Source organism: Leiobunum rupestre, chromosome 10, assembly GCF_980474605.1.
Source record: "Leiobunum rupestre chromosome 10, qqLeiRupe1.1.hap1, whole genome shotgun sequence".
Classification (NCBI taxonomy): Eukaryota; Metazoa; Arthropoda; class Arachnida; order Opiliones; family Sclerosomatidae; genus Leiobunum; species Leiobunum rupestre.
Genome location: NC_143393.1, coordinates 27,446,026 through 27,459,741, shown reverse-complemented (window position 1 = coordinate 27,459,741; position 13,716 = coordinate 27,446,026). Strand labels below are relative to the sequence as shown.

The 13,716-nt window shown below is 37.8% G+C and overlaps 2 protein-coding genes across 5 annotated transcripts; one reads left to right on the top strand and one right to left on the bottom strand.

The window, feature by feature from the left end:
- Positions 1-1,400: 1,400 nt before the first annotated feature.
- LOC149925306 (lysosomal cholesterol signaling protein-like) lies at positions 1,401-10,574 on the top strand. Of its 2 annotated transcripts, none has more exons than XM_090159643.1 (19): positions 1,401-1,420; positions 2,060-2,344; positions 4,001-4,112; positions 5,500-5,579; positions 5,649-5,938; positions 6,162-6,493; positions 7,146-7,264; positions 7,324-7,483; positions 7,694-7,849; positions 8,040-8,123; positions 8,194-8,405; positions 8,495-8,600; positions 8,668-8,848; positions 8,905-8,959; positions 9,026-9,200; positions 9,273-9,368; positions 9,432-9,496; positions 9,573-9,651; positions 10,250-10,447. In XM_090159643.1, exons 3-19 carry the CDS (start codon positions 4,074-4,076, stop codon positions 10,298-10,300), a joined length of 2,280 nt encoding a protein of 759 aa, XP_090015769.1. In that variant the 5' UTR covers positions 1,401-1,420; positions 2,060-2,344; positions 4,001-4,073; the 3' UTR covers positions 10,301-10,447. The 2 variants fall into 2 exon arrangements, with proteins under 2 accessions (XP_090015769.1, XP_090015768.1); XM_090159642.1 differs by having other exon boundaries at positions 1,404-1,420; positions 9,573-9,716; positions 10,250-10,574.
- A 160-nt stretch (positions 10,575-10,734) lies between these two features.
- Positions 10,735-12,753, bottom strand: LOC149925305 (SAP domain-containing ribonucleoprotein). 3 transcript variants are annotated; one of them, XM_090160271.1, is made up of 8 exons: positions 12,638-12,753; positions 11,817-11,922; positions 11,602-11,754; positions 11,420-11,517; positions 11,215-11,346; positions 11,081-11,152; positions 10,940-11,020; positions 10,735-10,883 (listed from the first exon to the last, which is right to left on the bottom strand). In XM_090160271.1, the coding sequence occupies exons 1-8, from the start codon at positions 12,695-12,697 to the stop codon at positions 10,842-10,844; spliced, it is 744 nt and encodes a 247-aa protein (XP_090016397.1). In that variant the 5' UTR covers positions 12,698-12,753; the 3' UTR covers positions 10,735-10,841. The 3 variants fall into 3 exon arrangements, with proteins under 3 accessions (XP_090016397.1, XP_090016395.1, XP_090016396.1); XM_090160269.1 differs by having other exon boundaries at positions 11,420-11,754; XM_090160270.1 differs by having other exon boundaries at positions 11,218-11,346; positions 11,420-11,754.
- Positions 12,754-13,716: the final 963 nt, after the last annotated feature.

Sequence of the window (13,716 nt, the reverse complement as noted above, 5' to 3'; positions counted from 1 at the left end):
TAGAAGGTTTAGTGACGAAATATCCGCTTCGGTAGACAGTGCGTTATCAAACACAAACGGCGAACAAAATAAACTTTAGCCGGTAAAAAGGCGTATCTAATTACCTCCCAAAATTATTGCTAGGTTATTACGCTTATAAAGAATTGTGATTAGCTTAAATTTCCGTTGGAAACCATAAACATATTAGGGTTATTTGTTAATTTGACGGAAAAAGTGTCGCAAGATCAAGGTGAAAAAGACCTTCCTTCCTCCAACGACAACTTTGCTTCTTCATTCTTTGACGTTAGTTTCAAAAATTGACCTGACAAAGCGTTTATAGAATACGTCGAAATGTTCAAAAGTTGCTGATTTTCAGTCCATTCCCAAATTTCAAGAAGTACGTATAGATTCAAATGACGCGTGCGTAATTAAATTCGAAAGGCCAGCTGTTAATAATAAAATTCTAATTTCCCCGGATATAAAATATAAACCTTTTTATTATTCCTCGCACCCGTCCCCCCTCGATGAGCATTTGCCTTAAAATGTCGTTAATTATAATTAATAACGTCGTAAATCAAGGGAATAAATTAGATGCGAAAGAGAGGGTGAAAATGTAAAAATTGTCTAGCTCGTACAACGAAGGTCGGTTCTGTCTCTGGTGTGTAAGATAAATATCGCCTTGGCTGTTTAGAGGAATAATTTCAAGTATTGACGGTCGAGAAGCTCCGGCTTTTGTGGTTTTATCCGCGTTCTTGTTATCCACTTTCGAGCATTAGAATCATTAGTATCGTTATTAGGCTCGTGATAAATCGTAGCTAGAAATATTTATATATCCATAAGTAATGCTAATTTATTCATTGTTTGAATGGCATATCTTATTTTTTTGAAAGTAGATGCGTTTTCTCCAATTTCGCTATACAGGGTGTTTTAAAAGGTTTTGCAAAAATTTGAAGGAGTTATAGGAGGTGAGTTGAGAAGTAAACCTGTTTTTTTTTTTCATTTTGCTACACTGAGTTAAAAGAGCGCCAGAGAGCTTGAAATGTGGCCTACTAGCCCCTGGAAATAGGCTGCAAATAGCGCAAAACAAAGCAGCGGGGACTTTAAATACTGTTGAAGTTTACTTTTTTACGCTGGTTACCTCGATTTGTTTACAAATACCTTTTTAACCTATCACACGAACCCAAACCTTAATGTTCGCGTTTCCCTGCTGCTTGGTTGTTGCAGCCTACTTCCAGGGGTTTGTAGACCACACTTTGAAGCTCTCTTGCACTCTTTAAACTCATCGTAGGAAAATGGGAAAAAAACAGGCATACTTCTCAACTCACCCCATACAACACACTTTTGAAACACCCTGTATAGCAAAAATATTTTGGAAATATAATTTAAATTATTAATTTTTTCTCGTATTTTAAAGGACCACACCGGAGGTTGAAATATTTGGGTAAGCATTTAATATCTATACTTCCCTTCTGTAGCAGATCTGGCCAATCATACAATGCGATTTTTCCAGCCCTATTTCCAAAGTTATTATAATTATAATTAAAATAATTGAAACGCGTGTTTTGCTCTTAAACTATAAATTTATTTATCAACCATTAATGTTTACATTTAATCGAGTATGTATTCACGTGAACAGAGAACGTGTTGACAGCAGTCTCGTGATACCCGGAAGAAAAGCCAAGCCCTTCCGCCTTTCTTCGCGTTATCTCTCCCCCATTTCTCTCGGTAAGGGGGAAGACACTCCGGTACGATCGCGTGCTCTTTCGCCTTGAGGGTGGAGAATTTCTTCCGGGAATCATGGAAACCGAGGCTACATTATTATTCTTTCACTGGAAGTTGGCTGCTTCCAGTGAAAGACGGAGTGAACCGAATAACCGTGTAGTCGACCTTTAACCCGAAAGTAACCAATTCTGTAGGGTTGTTTTAAAATAGTAGATTTTTGCGTTTGATAAAGTAAAAAAAGCCGTTCTTCATCTCCCGAGTCGAGAGACAGCAATTTATCTTTTTAACTCGTCATGCCTTATCCGTAATCATATTTACATTTACGCCTATATGAAATCCCGCGCAACCCTTTCCACAGAGCCGTTTGCTAAATGACGAGAGACAACGAACGAAGGCCTTTTCAATAAAGCGGGCTCGTCCTCAAACGTCGCGTCTCTTTCCGCGGCCGCCCGACTGTGGACTTCATCATCCGGAAGCGGCTCCCAACGGCGGGGCTTTAATGAGGGGGACACGAGGCGTTTTGGTCATTTCTCAATAAGACGCCGACGCTCAAAGGGCGCCTCGATTTCGCCTCTCATCTTCGCCGACAAGGATTACTAGTGTCTACGGAAAAAAGACATCTTTCTCGTAGATTTATTTGCAAGTAGGTCTTAAGTCCTTTCGCTTTGAAACCTTTATGTAATAACTTTTTAAAAGTTGCTTTTGTATCTAATTTCCAAAGATGTTAATTTAACTAGATCGGTTTAATAGAACCTTAGATCGGTTTAGTAGTACCTTAGATCGGTTTAGTAGTACCTTAGATCGGTTTAGTAGTACCTTAGATCGGTTTAGTAGTACCTTAGATCGGTTTAATAGTACCTTAGATCGGTTTAATAGTACCTTAGATCGGTTTAATAGTACCTTAGATCGGTTTAATAGTACCTTAGATCGGTTTAATAGTACCTTAGATCGGTTTAATAGTACATTAGATCGGTTTAATAGTACCTTAAATCGGTTTAATAGTACCTTAAATCGGTTCAATAGTACCTTAGATCGGTTTAATAGTACCTTAGATCGGTTTAATAGTACCTTAGATCGGTTTAATAGTACCTTAGATCGGTTTAATAGTACCTTAGATCGGTTTAATAGTACCTTAGATCGGTTTAATAGTACCTTAGATCGGTTTAATAGTACCTTAGATCGGTTTAATAGTACCTTAGATCGGTTTAATAGTACATTAGATCGGTTTAATAGTACCTTAAATCGGTTCAATAGTACCTTAGATCGGTTTAATAGTACCTTAGATCGGTTTAATAGTACCTTAGATCGGTTTAATAGTACCTTAGATCGGTTTAATAGTACCTTAGATCGGTTTAATAGTACCTTAGATCGGTTTAATAGTACATTAGATCGGTTTAATAGTACCTTAAATCGGTTTAATAGTACCTTAAATCGGTTCAATAGTACCTTAGATCGGTTTAATAGTACATTAGATCGGTTCAATAGTACCTTAGATCGGTTCAATAGTACCTTAGATCGGTTCAATAGTACATTAGATCGGTTCAATAGTACCTTAGGTCGGTTTAATAGTACATTAGATCGGTTTAATAGTACCTTAAATCGGTTTAATAGTACCTTAAATCGGTTCAATAGTACCTTAGATCGGTTTAATAGTACATTAGATCGGTTCAATAGTACCTTAGATCGGTTCAATAGTACCTTAGATCGGTTCAATAGTACATTAGATCGGTTCAATAGTACCTTAGATCGGTTTAATAGTACATTAGATCGGTTCAATAGTACCTTAGATCGGTTCAATAGTACCTTAGATCGGTTCAATAGTACATTAGATCGGTTCAATAGTACCTTAGATCGGTTTAATGGTACCTTAGATCGGTTTAATAGTACCAAAGCAAGAAGGGTTCGTCACTTAGGGCACCTGGAAAAAGGCGCCAAAACAGGTCCTCAAGGCTAGGGTGAAGGGGCGAAAGCCTTTTGATTAGTTTCATAGCACCTTAGACCGATTTAATGTTGTCAAGCTGGGAAAATGCTTAGCTACTATTTGATTTTGTAAAATGCTCCAAGAAATATGGTTTGATGACAAGAAACCGGACTGGGTTGATTCGATAAGTCATATGACAGACTTATGGTTTATTATAAGCCTATTCGAAGTGATAAGATTTCGTCAAGTCGTAAATATAACAGCTTGAGGTTCCTACAATCAGATCGCAACTTTTCAATCGCTCTAGCTGAAGTTAGACTTTCTTTACCGGTATCTGGCATATTGACGTTTCTTGATACCTTTCATTTTCCTTTCAAGTAAACTCTTCTCAATGTGTACCAACTGCGGTTGAAATTCTTCTCAAAATCCGCAACATCTCATCATCTCTAAAATGGCATCGAATATTTCGGTCAACTTATCAACGAATACGGTAACTACTTAGCTTTTTTTTTTATTTAAATTCAATATCCTTGGAGGTAAATTGTAAATTTTCCCGGGAGGTATACTGAAAATTATCCTTGGAGGGAAACTGTAAATTATCCCGGGAGGTATACTTTAAAATTATCCCGTGAGGTACACTGTAAATTCTCCCTGGAAGGATACTGTAAATTCTCCCGGGAGGTGTACTGTAAATTCTCCCGGGAAGGATACTGTAAATTCTCCCTGGAAGGATACTGTAAATTATCCCTGGAGGTACACTGTAAATTATCCTGGGAGGTATACTTTAAAATTATCCCGTGAGGTACACTTTAAAATTATCCCGTGAGGTACACTGTAAATTATCCCGTGAGGTACACTGTAAATTATCCCTGGAAGTATACTATAAATTATCCCTCGAAGGATACTGTAAATTATCCCTGGAAGGATACTGTAAATTATCCCTGGAAGGATACTGTAAATTATCCCTGGAGATACACTGTAAATTATCCCGGGAGGTATACTTTAAAATTATCCCGGGAGGTACACTGTAAATTCTCCCGGGAGGTATACTGTAAATTCTCCTTGGAAGGATACTGTCAGTGGCGTAACGACAACGTTTGGGGGCCCCCGCAGGATATCAAAAGGGCCCTTTATAAAAAAAAACTTTTTTATTGGTTATCAAGCATTAGAACAATTTTCGTAGCAAAAAATTAATTCTTAAGACGAAAGGGCCCCCTATTTTGCAAAAATGTCATCCCCCCCTGTGGTCGTGGGCTCTGCAGGTCCTTAGTTACGCCACTGGATACTGTAAATTATCCCTGGAGGTACATTGTAAATTATCCCGGGAGGTATACTGTAAATTATCCTTCAAGGTATACTGTCCAGTAGTTTACATTATCCTTGAAGGTTTATTGTCCAGTAAATTAAATTATTCTTGAAGGTGTACTGTAAAGTATCCTTGGAATTAATCTGTAAATTATCCCTGGGGTATACGGTAAATTATCTCTGGGGTACACTGTAAAGTATCCTTGGAATTAATCTGTAAATTATCCCTGGGGTATACGGTAAATTATCTCTGGGGTACACTGTAAATTATCCCTGGGGTACACTGTAAATTATCCCTGGGGTATACTGTAAATTATCTCTGGGGTACCCTGTAAATTATCTCTGGGGTAACCTGTAAATTATCTCTGGGGTACCCTGTAATTTATCCCAGGGGGTATACTGTAAATTCTCTCTCGAGGTATATTCAAAATTGTAAATTATCATTGGATTTATACTGCCCAGTAGTTTATATTATCGTGGAAGGTATACTGTACAGTAGTTTAGATTATCGTTGAAGGTATACTGTATATAATTTATCCATAAAGAAAATTTACACATCTATTTATACATAGAATCTGACCGATTCCAAGGACCACGCGTTCGATCAACTGTTGCCTACTCTTATCGAATGTTTTACCATCATCTTATGCGGGTAAGTGTCAAAATTGACTGGTATAAAATCCAAGACATCGTTCTAGAGAAACTGTCTCTTTTTACGAAGATACGTTTGCGGCCGTCTTAAAGTATTATCCAAGTCCGAAATGATCGGCTTGAACTTTTTCTCAACCAACTTCGCCCTGCCCTCGTTGCTCTTTCTCAACCTGGCTACACTAAACTTGACCGGTGTCAACTGGTCGTTCGTGGGTGGAATCACCCTCGGCAAGTTCCTAGTCTTCGTAGGGGTTGGCTCGGCCATAGCCTTAATGGTAAAACCCGTCAATTTGGCCACCATAGCCATTTATTCCATCTTCTGCACTCACGTTAATGACTTTGGATTGGCCTACCCTATTCGTAAGACAATATGTATTTAAACGGAATATAGCCTCTTGTATTTCTGTTGCGCTCAAAGGGTCACAATATTAGATTGTGGCCTTTGACATTTTCGGCTTAGTGGTTTGTTGCGGAGATAATCTTTCAAATTGTTTGAGTCTTCCGAGAAGAACGCGTTAATTAGGAGGTTGTATTCCCTTTAAAGAGTGTGTAGGACTGTGTGTAATTTGTATGGTTTTTGCAGTGCAGTCAGTCTACGAAGAGAAACATCCGGCGTATCCCGATTACATGTACGTCATCGGTTTGATTTCGCTGGTAGTCCTCAACCCGATCGGCTTCTTCCTGATTGAAATCGAACAGGCGAAAAAGGTGACCACCGACGTCGTGACCACGTGCCACTCTCAACGTTCGGCTTTCTGCGTGGCTACTTCAAAATGCCGCTCCATCGTCACCCCTTACCTTCACGTCTTGCGACGAGTTGTGGCCAATCCCAATGTCTTCATGACGGCCTTAGGCGTCATCGCTAATGTCGCTTTTGACGCTCATTTACCCATCACTATTCGAGGAATTCTCAAGGTCAGATTATTTTGGAAAGAGTTCGTGATCTTCGCAATCCATCCAGTAGCTTAGACCATGGTCGCCATTTTAGGGAAACTTCTACCTCTATAGGTGACGTCATAGTTTTAATTTGGTCTGTGACCCATTTTCCTATAGGTAAATTATCGCGGCCATGACCAAAGCGAGTGCTTCTCTATGCTAGAAGTCAACTATTGCCAAAGACTAAGCGACACTAGTACCATCCGTAATGTAATCACCCGAAAGTGTACCATAAAAGCATAAAACCTTCTTCCCGGGATATGAACTCCGGGACGAAAACGCCTCATCTAATTTTATATAAGGGAAACGGAGGTTAGCGAAGTTAATTTTGGAAACGGGCAGAATTCCTCGTGCGGTTCCGACTTATACAATTAGCTCGTTAAAAGTTAAGTAGAGGTATGGATTCCTGCCGAGGATTATAAGAATTTTCCATTTTAGGAGACACTTTTATAATAAAAAAGGTCTAATTGAAATGTTATACAGATACAAACTTACGAGTGACTACGTTACATTGCGAGTACTTTACAGTTTTAGTCAGCGATAACAATGATTTCTGGTATAATTACCGAAAGACGCTAGTAGTTAATTAATTTTGACACTAATTGATTCGCGCTAATTAAACTAATTTTAGACATTCTCAGCCACATTCCAAGGATCGGTACTCTTTCTGTTGGGATTCCAAGTAGCAGGAGCAAACTTGGTTACAGTTTCGAATTTTCTGATTCCAGGCATTCTATTGGTCATAAAAATGTAAAAGTGGCGTTTCGCGCGCTGTTTTTGTAAGACTTTGCCTAATTCTCCGTTTTTAGGTTGCTGTCGCCTCTTTTAACCCGCGGGACGGTTCAAATATTCTGTAGCAGCGCGGAGGACGCCTTCGATCTGGCTGACTATGGGTTCCTCTATGGTACAGTCCCAACGGCCCCCGTGGTCTTACTCTACGCCTCTCAATTCGGTATGGCCACTGAAATGGTGAGTAATTCGCTAATTGATGAACCCCAACCAGTGGCGTAGCTGATGGTCCGCAGGGAACGCGGGAGCCCCGAGCTTCGAGGGGCCCCGCTCACTAAAAAAAATTGAAAAGGGGGGCCCCATTGAGGTTTTTGCGGGGGGCCTCTGAGTTCTTAGCTACGCCACTGACCCCAACGTTTTCTAAACATTATTTGCTAATATTTTCCGCAGTTGGCTACAACTCTGGTCATATGTACATTCTTATCAGGACCAATCATGTACGTTTCGGCAAGGATGTTGGCCGTTCGAGCATATGATGTTCTGGAATATCTTGTTCAAATACGCGAAACCATTCTCTGCTTATCCATCCTCGGCATAATTTCCTGCGTAAGTTTTTTCTCTTAAATTCCCGCTAATTTTCGTTTGCCTTCTAATTATAGGGTAAAAGTCCTCAAAAGCCATTGTTTTTTCAAGGCCTTTGGGGGTAACTGGGTGAAAGAATGAACTAATTAACTCGAAAAGACCGTGGTAAAAAAGGAACCTACTATATTATTAAATCTTCTGTGAAATTCTTTAGGTTTGGGTGACTTTCTTATTTTGCATCAGAGGAAGATGGCGGAAACCCTCCCACTCTATAACGTTGGCACTAATTATGTCTCAGGTTTGAATACCTCTATTTGCCTTTCTTTCCGAAGAGTATTAAATAATGCACTTTTTCTCTTTTATCATAGGCCTTGATGTCCATCGGTCTCCTATGCTGGTCATTAAACGGAGCTGATTCCTCTCAAGGCTGGCGACTATACTTCGAAATTCTGACCATAACTGGAGGACAGATGGCTTCCCGGTTTTGGACCGCCCTGATCGCCATCGCTCTCTGTTTGAATCAAAGGGAAGTGAGCGAAGGCCACAAGTATACAAAATATCTTATGGGCTTAGGAGTCGGGTTAGCTATTGTTTTTGACTTTGTAAATTTTTTGTTGATTATAAGAGATGACCAATGTAAAAATATCTTGTTACTATACACTGTTTTAGTTTGCCTGTAATTGCTGTTGTGTGTTTGATGGTTACCACAAGTTTAACGGAAGTTTTAAATCATGGAAAAAAAGGCCTACCTTCGTTTCTTTTCGGAGAAAACGAAGTAAGTTTGTTTGTTAAATAATTATCTACATTAAGACTGATCAGGAAATTAATCATTATTACTTTAGGCTTGCATGGCAGTAGTCATATTATCATTTTGCCTCGTGACCACAATGGGATGTTTGGTTGTCTTCTTTCGGGCCCAGTGTGTTCTCAACAAAATGCTGGAAACGAAGCTCGATCTTACAATTGATGATAACTGCGATAGCCATATTAAAGAGAAGAACATATTGGATTGGCCAGCGGATGGTAAGTTTTTGAAAAACGTTCTTTTTTCAATTTCATAAATGTATCTTGCACTTCAGGTGCAATTTGCGAAATTAAGATTGAAGAGTTTGATTCCAAAACAGCTGAAATTAAGTAAGTAATCAAAGCAAAAAGTGTTTATTGTTTCATAAAATAATGGAATGAATTGTGTTTCTAAAGTAACACTAACGCATTGAAGGGACGTACAGTCAGCGAACGAACTCTTATCTCCAATTCAAACTCTTCATCATTGTCCGCAGACAAAGACGCTAAAACTACTGATTTGGATGTTAAAGAAAGTCAATTTTTACGTCATGCTACATTACTCATTCTGTTGTGCGTTTCGATGATGGTGGTGAGCGAGAAACTTCTTTCTTACAATCTCACAACAGATAGTGCTTATATAATATTTAAATATCTATTTAAGGGTTTAACCACTTCAATATGGAAGGTTTTAGCTGATAGACAAACTGGGATTTTTGTTGCGTTGGAATTTCTGGATGTAGTTCTTAACTATGGCCAAGTACGTCATCTTGTTCTTATGAAAAATATTAGAAGCGCTCATTATTTTGTTTTTTTTTTTCAGGCATTATTTTGCTTTTGCATATTTGGCTGTGATGTTAATGTCATTGTAGTTCCTATCATTAAATTGTTAGTAATTTTTTTTATAAAGTTTTAAACGTAAGGTTTGCCACTGCTAAACTCAACTTGCGTTATTTATTTTCAGCATTACAAAGTGGAAAAATGGGCAAAAGAAACAAGAAAATATGACATGTGTGGAGGAACTTGATGAGGACACGCAATACGTATGTTTTCAGTTCATGATTTACCACTATGACCGTTGTTTACAAGAATTACCTAGAGACAAAGTGTAAGTGTTTTTAATTTTGAACTAAGCTGGTATCTTTGGCAATAGCGGAAGTATATGTAGTCTCCTATTGATTAACTATAACCAGATGGTTAATTTCACAAGAGGAATTTTTGTTGCCTTGATCCGTTCCAGGGGTTAAACAAGTACTTGAAATGTGATTTTAAGATCTTGTCGTTGAAGGTCGAAAAAGACTTATTTAAAGTGAAAATATTTCATCCGTAGCAGATTTTCTATCCACCTAACGTGACTTAAGACTGTAATATGGTATATACTCGTCACCACTGCGACTATTTTACTCATAAGAAGACTTACGTACTTGTAACAATATTAAACGCTTGCCTTTACTTAGCGCTATACTAACACAGTTAGAAATCTTTAAATAACCATTTAAAAGCATGGCCACTTTGTCTCTTATATCTGTACCGCTTTCTAGGTGAGTTTTGGGCTAAACAATTCTCTTTCATTATTAAGATTGATTTATGCTTCATTCGCTGAAATAAATATTTTATCTTAAAACTTTTGACAACCAAAAGGTGGAAGAGGAGGAAGCACGAATCTGTCTTTTGGGGATGGGAGATGGTTGATTGGTTGCTTGAGCAAGGACTGTGTCGAAGTCGTCAGGATGCGACCAGACTGGGCAACAAACTTTTAAAAGGAAAAGTAATTGAAGCTTCCAACCAAGAAAGAACCAACAATAAGCAATTTTATGATGGACATTACTTTTATACCTTCTACTTGGATTTGGGTATTCAATGAGAAAACCACCAAATGGTTTATTATGTAAATACCATGTGTATTCTTGAACCAGTGATTTTCAAGCCAAAGAAACAAAAATAAACATTAATTTTAATAAATTAACCATTTGAAATAGTATTCCATTGATTTTAGAAACCTAAGAAAATTTGGCTCTTAGTTGTAGTGCATTAAATTGCAATTATCTTCTATTTAAGGTTCAACTTTAAATACCAGGTTTGGTTAATTAAATGACACTTATAGGTTTCCAGGAAATAAGACCTCGTTCTTCCAAGTAATTTTAATTGTAATGATAGCAGCGGGGATTTACAATTCAAGGGATTTTTATTTGATTTATGTACATATGTAATGAGTGATTTATTAGGAGGAGTTTCATTTTCCCTGAAATCTTTCTAACCTCGTTTTCTTTCGATCCTAGAAGAAAACCCTGTTAATATTTTTTCAATAGGGTTATTTAGTTTTTTTCTTACTTCTTCCCCGGCCAAAGTAACTGAAGGTAAAACAGTTCCAAAACGTTGTTTTCGTTTGAGTAATTTGTCTTTATCTTCCTCCTTTTATAAAAATTGCAATTTAAATTTTTTCTAAACATAAAAGTACTTAAATCTAAATACCGTTTTAATAACTGGCGAAATTGCTTGACCAAATCTCTCTGCCCGTAATTTAAGCCTGCCAACATCCACAACCTATGTCAATAACCAAATATTAATTATTGAACTCAGATTTTAAGTTTGTTCGTTAATCATACTACAGGAGAGGCCTTAATTGAAGACGCAGTTGAGCTATTTGATTGTTTCAATCCACCAAATCTCTCTGCACGGACTTTAAATTTAGTATCTTCCGAAACTACTCCAAATCGTTTCGCTCTTAAAGTTAATTTCTTATCAAAAGAAAGTATAGAGATCAGTATTAGAAAGTTCAACTTGAAAGGCAATTATTTATTTTCCTATTACTTCTGTTTCTTTGTTCGGTTCTAACGTAATCTTTTTCAGTTTGTTAGGTTCATCAGCGATTTTTGGTAGTTGCGCTTCTGTTTGTTTGGCAACGCTATCTACAACAACTGGAGTTGTATTCCTCGAAATTGATATTTTCACTTTCTCAATGTTTTTCTTGGTTTTTATTTTCTCTATTTTACCAACAGGTTTAACTGAGCCATTTTCTATATCCTTAGAATCTAATATATCATCCTCGCTTATATCATTGGTTTTCACTTCATCATTAAGTATCGAGTCATCCGCTAACACATCATCTTCATTTAAATCTTCAGTAGATTCTAACGAATCAATACCTGAAATAAATTTTAGTTTAAAATATGAATTTTAACTTTCAATGAAAGTTGAGGTACAGCACTTTTATTTCCATTTATGAGTGATGACTGCAAACGATGAACGAGCTCAGTCTTATTGCCTGTCACACTAAGTCCACGTGATTTTAGTTCCCTTTTCAGGTCAGTCACCTACAAAATTCAATTATAGATGGAAACTTTTTGCCAGCAGCTACACTCCTGCCAACTTCTTCCATAGACTTCAAAAGTAACAATCAAAAATGGTCCAAAACTATATCAGAGCAGGCAAATAATTTCTACCCATGTTCCATTTAATCACTAATGTTTTCCATCTGACTGTTAGGGGTAGCCTAGATAAACTTTCCATGTTCCATTGCATGCTCAGATCTGCTCTGTTACATTTACTGGTATTGAGCGCTGAAAGATCGCTCAAAACATATCTGCAAATTTCAACACATTCGTGGCAACTTTTTCGGGTATTCTTTGTTAGCTCTTAAAATAAAGTAGTTGAATCTTGGAAACTTGTTTAATTTCTCTATAGATCTGAGTGAGATCGATTACGTCCGTGTCGGCTTAGGAGGGAATATAAAGTAGGAAAAAAAACAAAAGGGACAGTGCTGCATTATCCATAAGGATGACTAGGGGCCCACCAAGAGTACTGGCCAAGCAGGGGCCCATGCGTCACAAGACAGAGGGGATGTAGAGGGGCCCAAAGCGAATCAAAGCCTTATTGCACCTGCCATTAGTTAATACGGCATGGAAAAGGGAATATCATAAATAATGCAATAAAAATTTCTACAAACAAGAGAACCAAGGCCTAGGGTCAAGTATAAATTTTTAATAAAAAGTATCAGTACGCTTATGTTTCAAAATTCACTTTCCTAACCTTTAAAGAAATTAAGCTTTCCACTTTCAATTCTAGGGATTCATCTCTTCCAATTTCCATTTTAAAAATTTATAGTTACTTGTCTCTAACTGTTAATGTAACGCCGTTGCAGTGATTCCACGGTAAAACAAGATATAAGGCTATCGCATACATAGATCATTGAGTTGGGAATATATAACTAGAGATTCATATACGGCTTCCAAAATCGGGGTTTCGCGAGACAAATTTTTTACGAACTAATCTTTATCATTCGATGGTTGCGCCTTCTATTTTTTACAAAAACTATATTTTGGAAAATTTCGTCTGCTTATATACTTTTTTTCACGGGCTCACGCGAGGGGTCCGACACTCTATCAAATTTCGTACACGCCAGTGATTTGAAAATTTCCTAATTTCAAATTTCTGATTAAATTTTAGGAAATCTTTTCAAATTTCTCAAATGTTTTGGCAAATTTTCAAATTTTTATCGATTCCGACAAATTCCTCAAATTTAATAAATCTTATGAAATTTGATGGTTTTCCGCAAATTTTTATAAAATCTTGCAAAAATTTGTAAATTTGAATTGAAATTTTAGCAAATCTTGAGAAAATTCATAAATTTCTACGGGAAATTTAAGAAATCTTCAAAATTTACAAATTTACAAAAATCGCAGCGAAATTCTCTTCGCCCTCGCTAAGATATCCGAGCTCGGCTTTATAGGGTGGGACAATGGGGTCGGCCCTCGGATCTACCATAGTGATCTACCTAGTGTTCGGTCACATACTATATATTTGTAAAACAAATGGGATTTCTACCATCAACTTCGAGCGCTCAACTAGTTGAGCGAAGCGAGCGTAGCTCCCTTAGCAACGACTGCTATGGGGAAAAAATGCTGGTCCTGTGATTGTCCGAAGCCGTCAAAATAACCTATGCGAAGCGCGCGTAAAAGGCGAGAGAGTATAAACCGCCCGAAGCCTGGCGCCCGGTGAACACCCGGTGAACCTGGAAGCGCGCGCAAAAGGGGAACGCGTGTATAAAGGGAGAGAGTAGGGAGAGAGAGAAGCCAGATAGCGCGCGTATAGAGGGAACCTGGCAGCGC

Coding starts and splice junctions, on each gene's coding strand:
- LOC149925306 (XM_090159642.1), top strand. CDS start 4,074: ATGGCATCGAATATTTCGGTCAACTTATCAACGAATACG. Junction 9,201..9,272: donor TGTGCGTTTCGATGATGGTG/GTGAGCGAGAAA, acceptor TATCTATTTAAG/GGTTTAACCACTTCAATATG. Junction 9,497..9,572: donor GTAGTTCCTATCATTAAATT/GTTAGTAATTTT, acceptor ATTTATTTTCAG/CATTACAAAGTGGAAAAATG.
- LOC149925305 (XM_090160269.1), bottom strand. CDS start 12,697: ATGGAAATTGGAAGAGATGAATCCCTAGAATTGAAAGTGGAAAGCTTA. Junction 11,347..11,419: donor AACCGAACAAAGAAACAGAA/GTAATAGGAAAA, acceptor TCTTTTGATAAG/AAATTAACTTTAAGAGCGAA. Junction 11,153..11,214: donor CAATTAAGGCCTCTCCTGTA/GTATGATTAACG, acceptor TTATTGACATAG/GTTGTGGATGTTGGCAGGCT.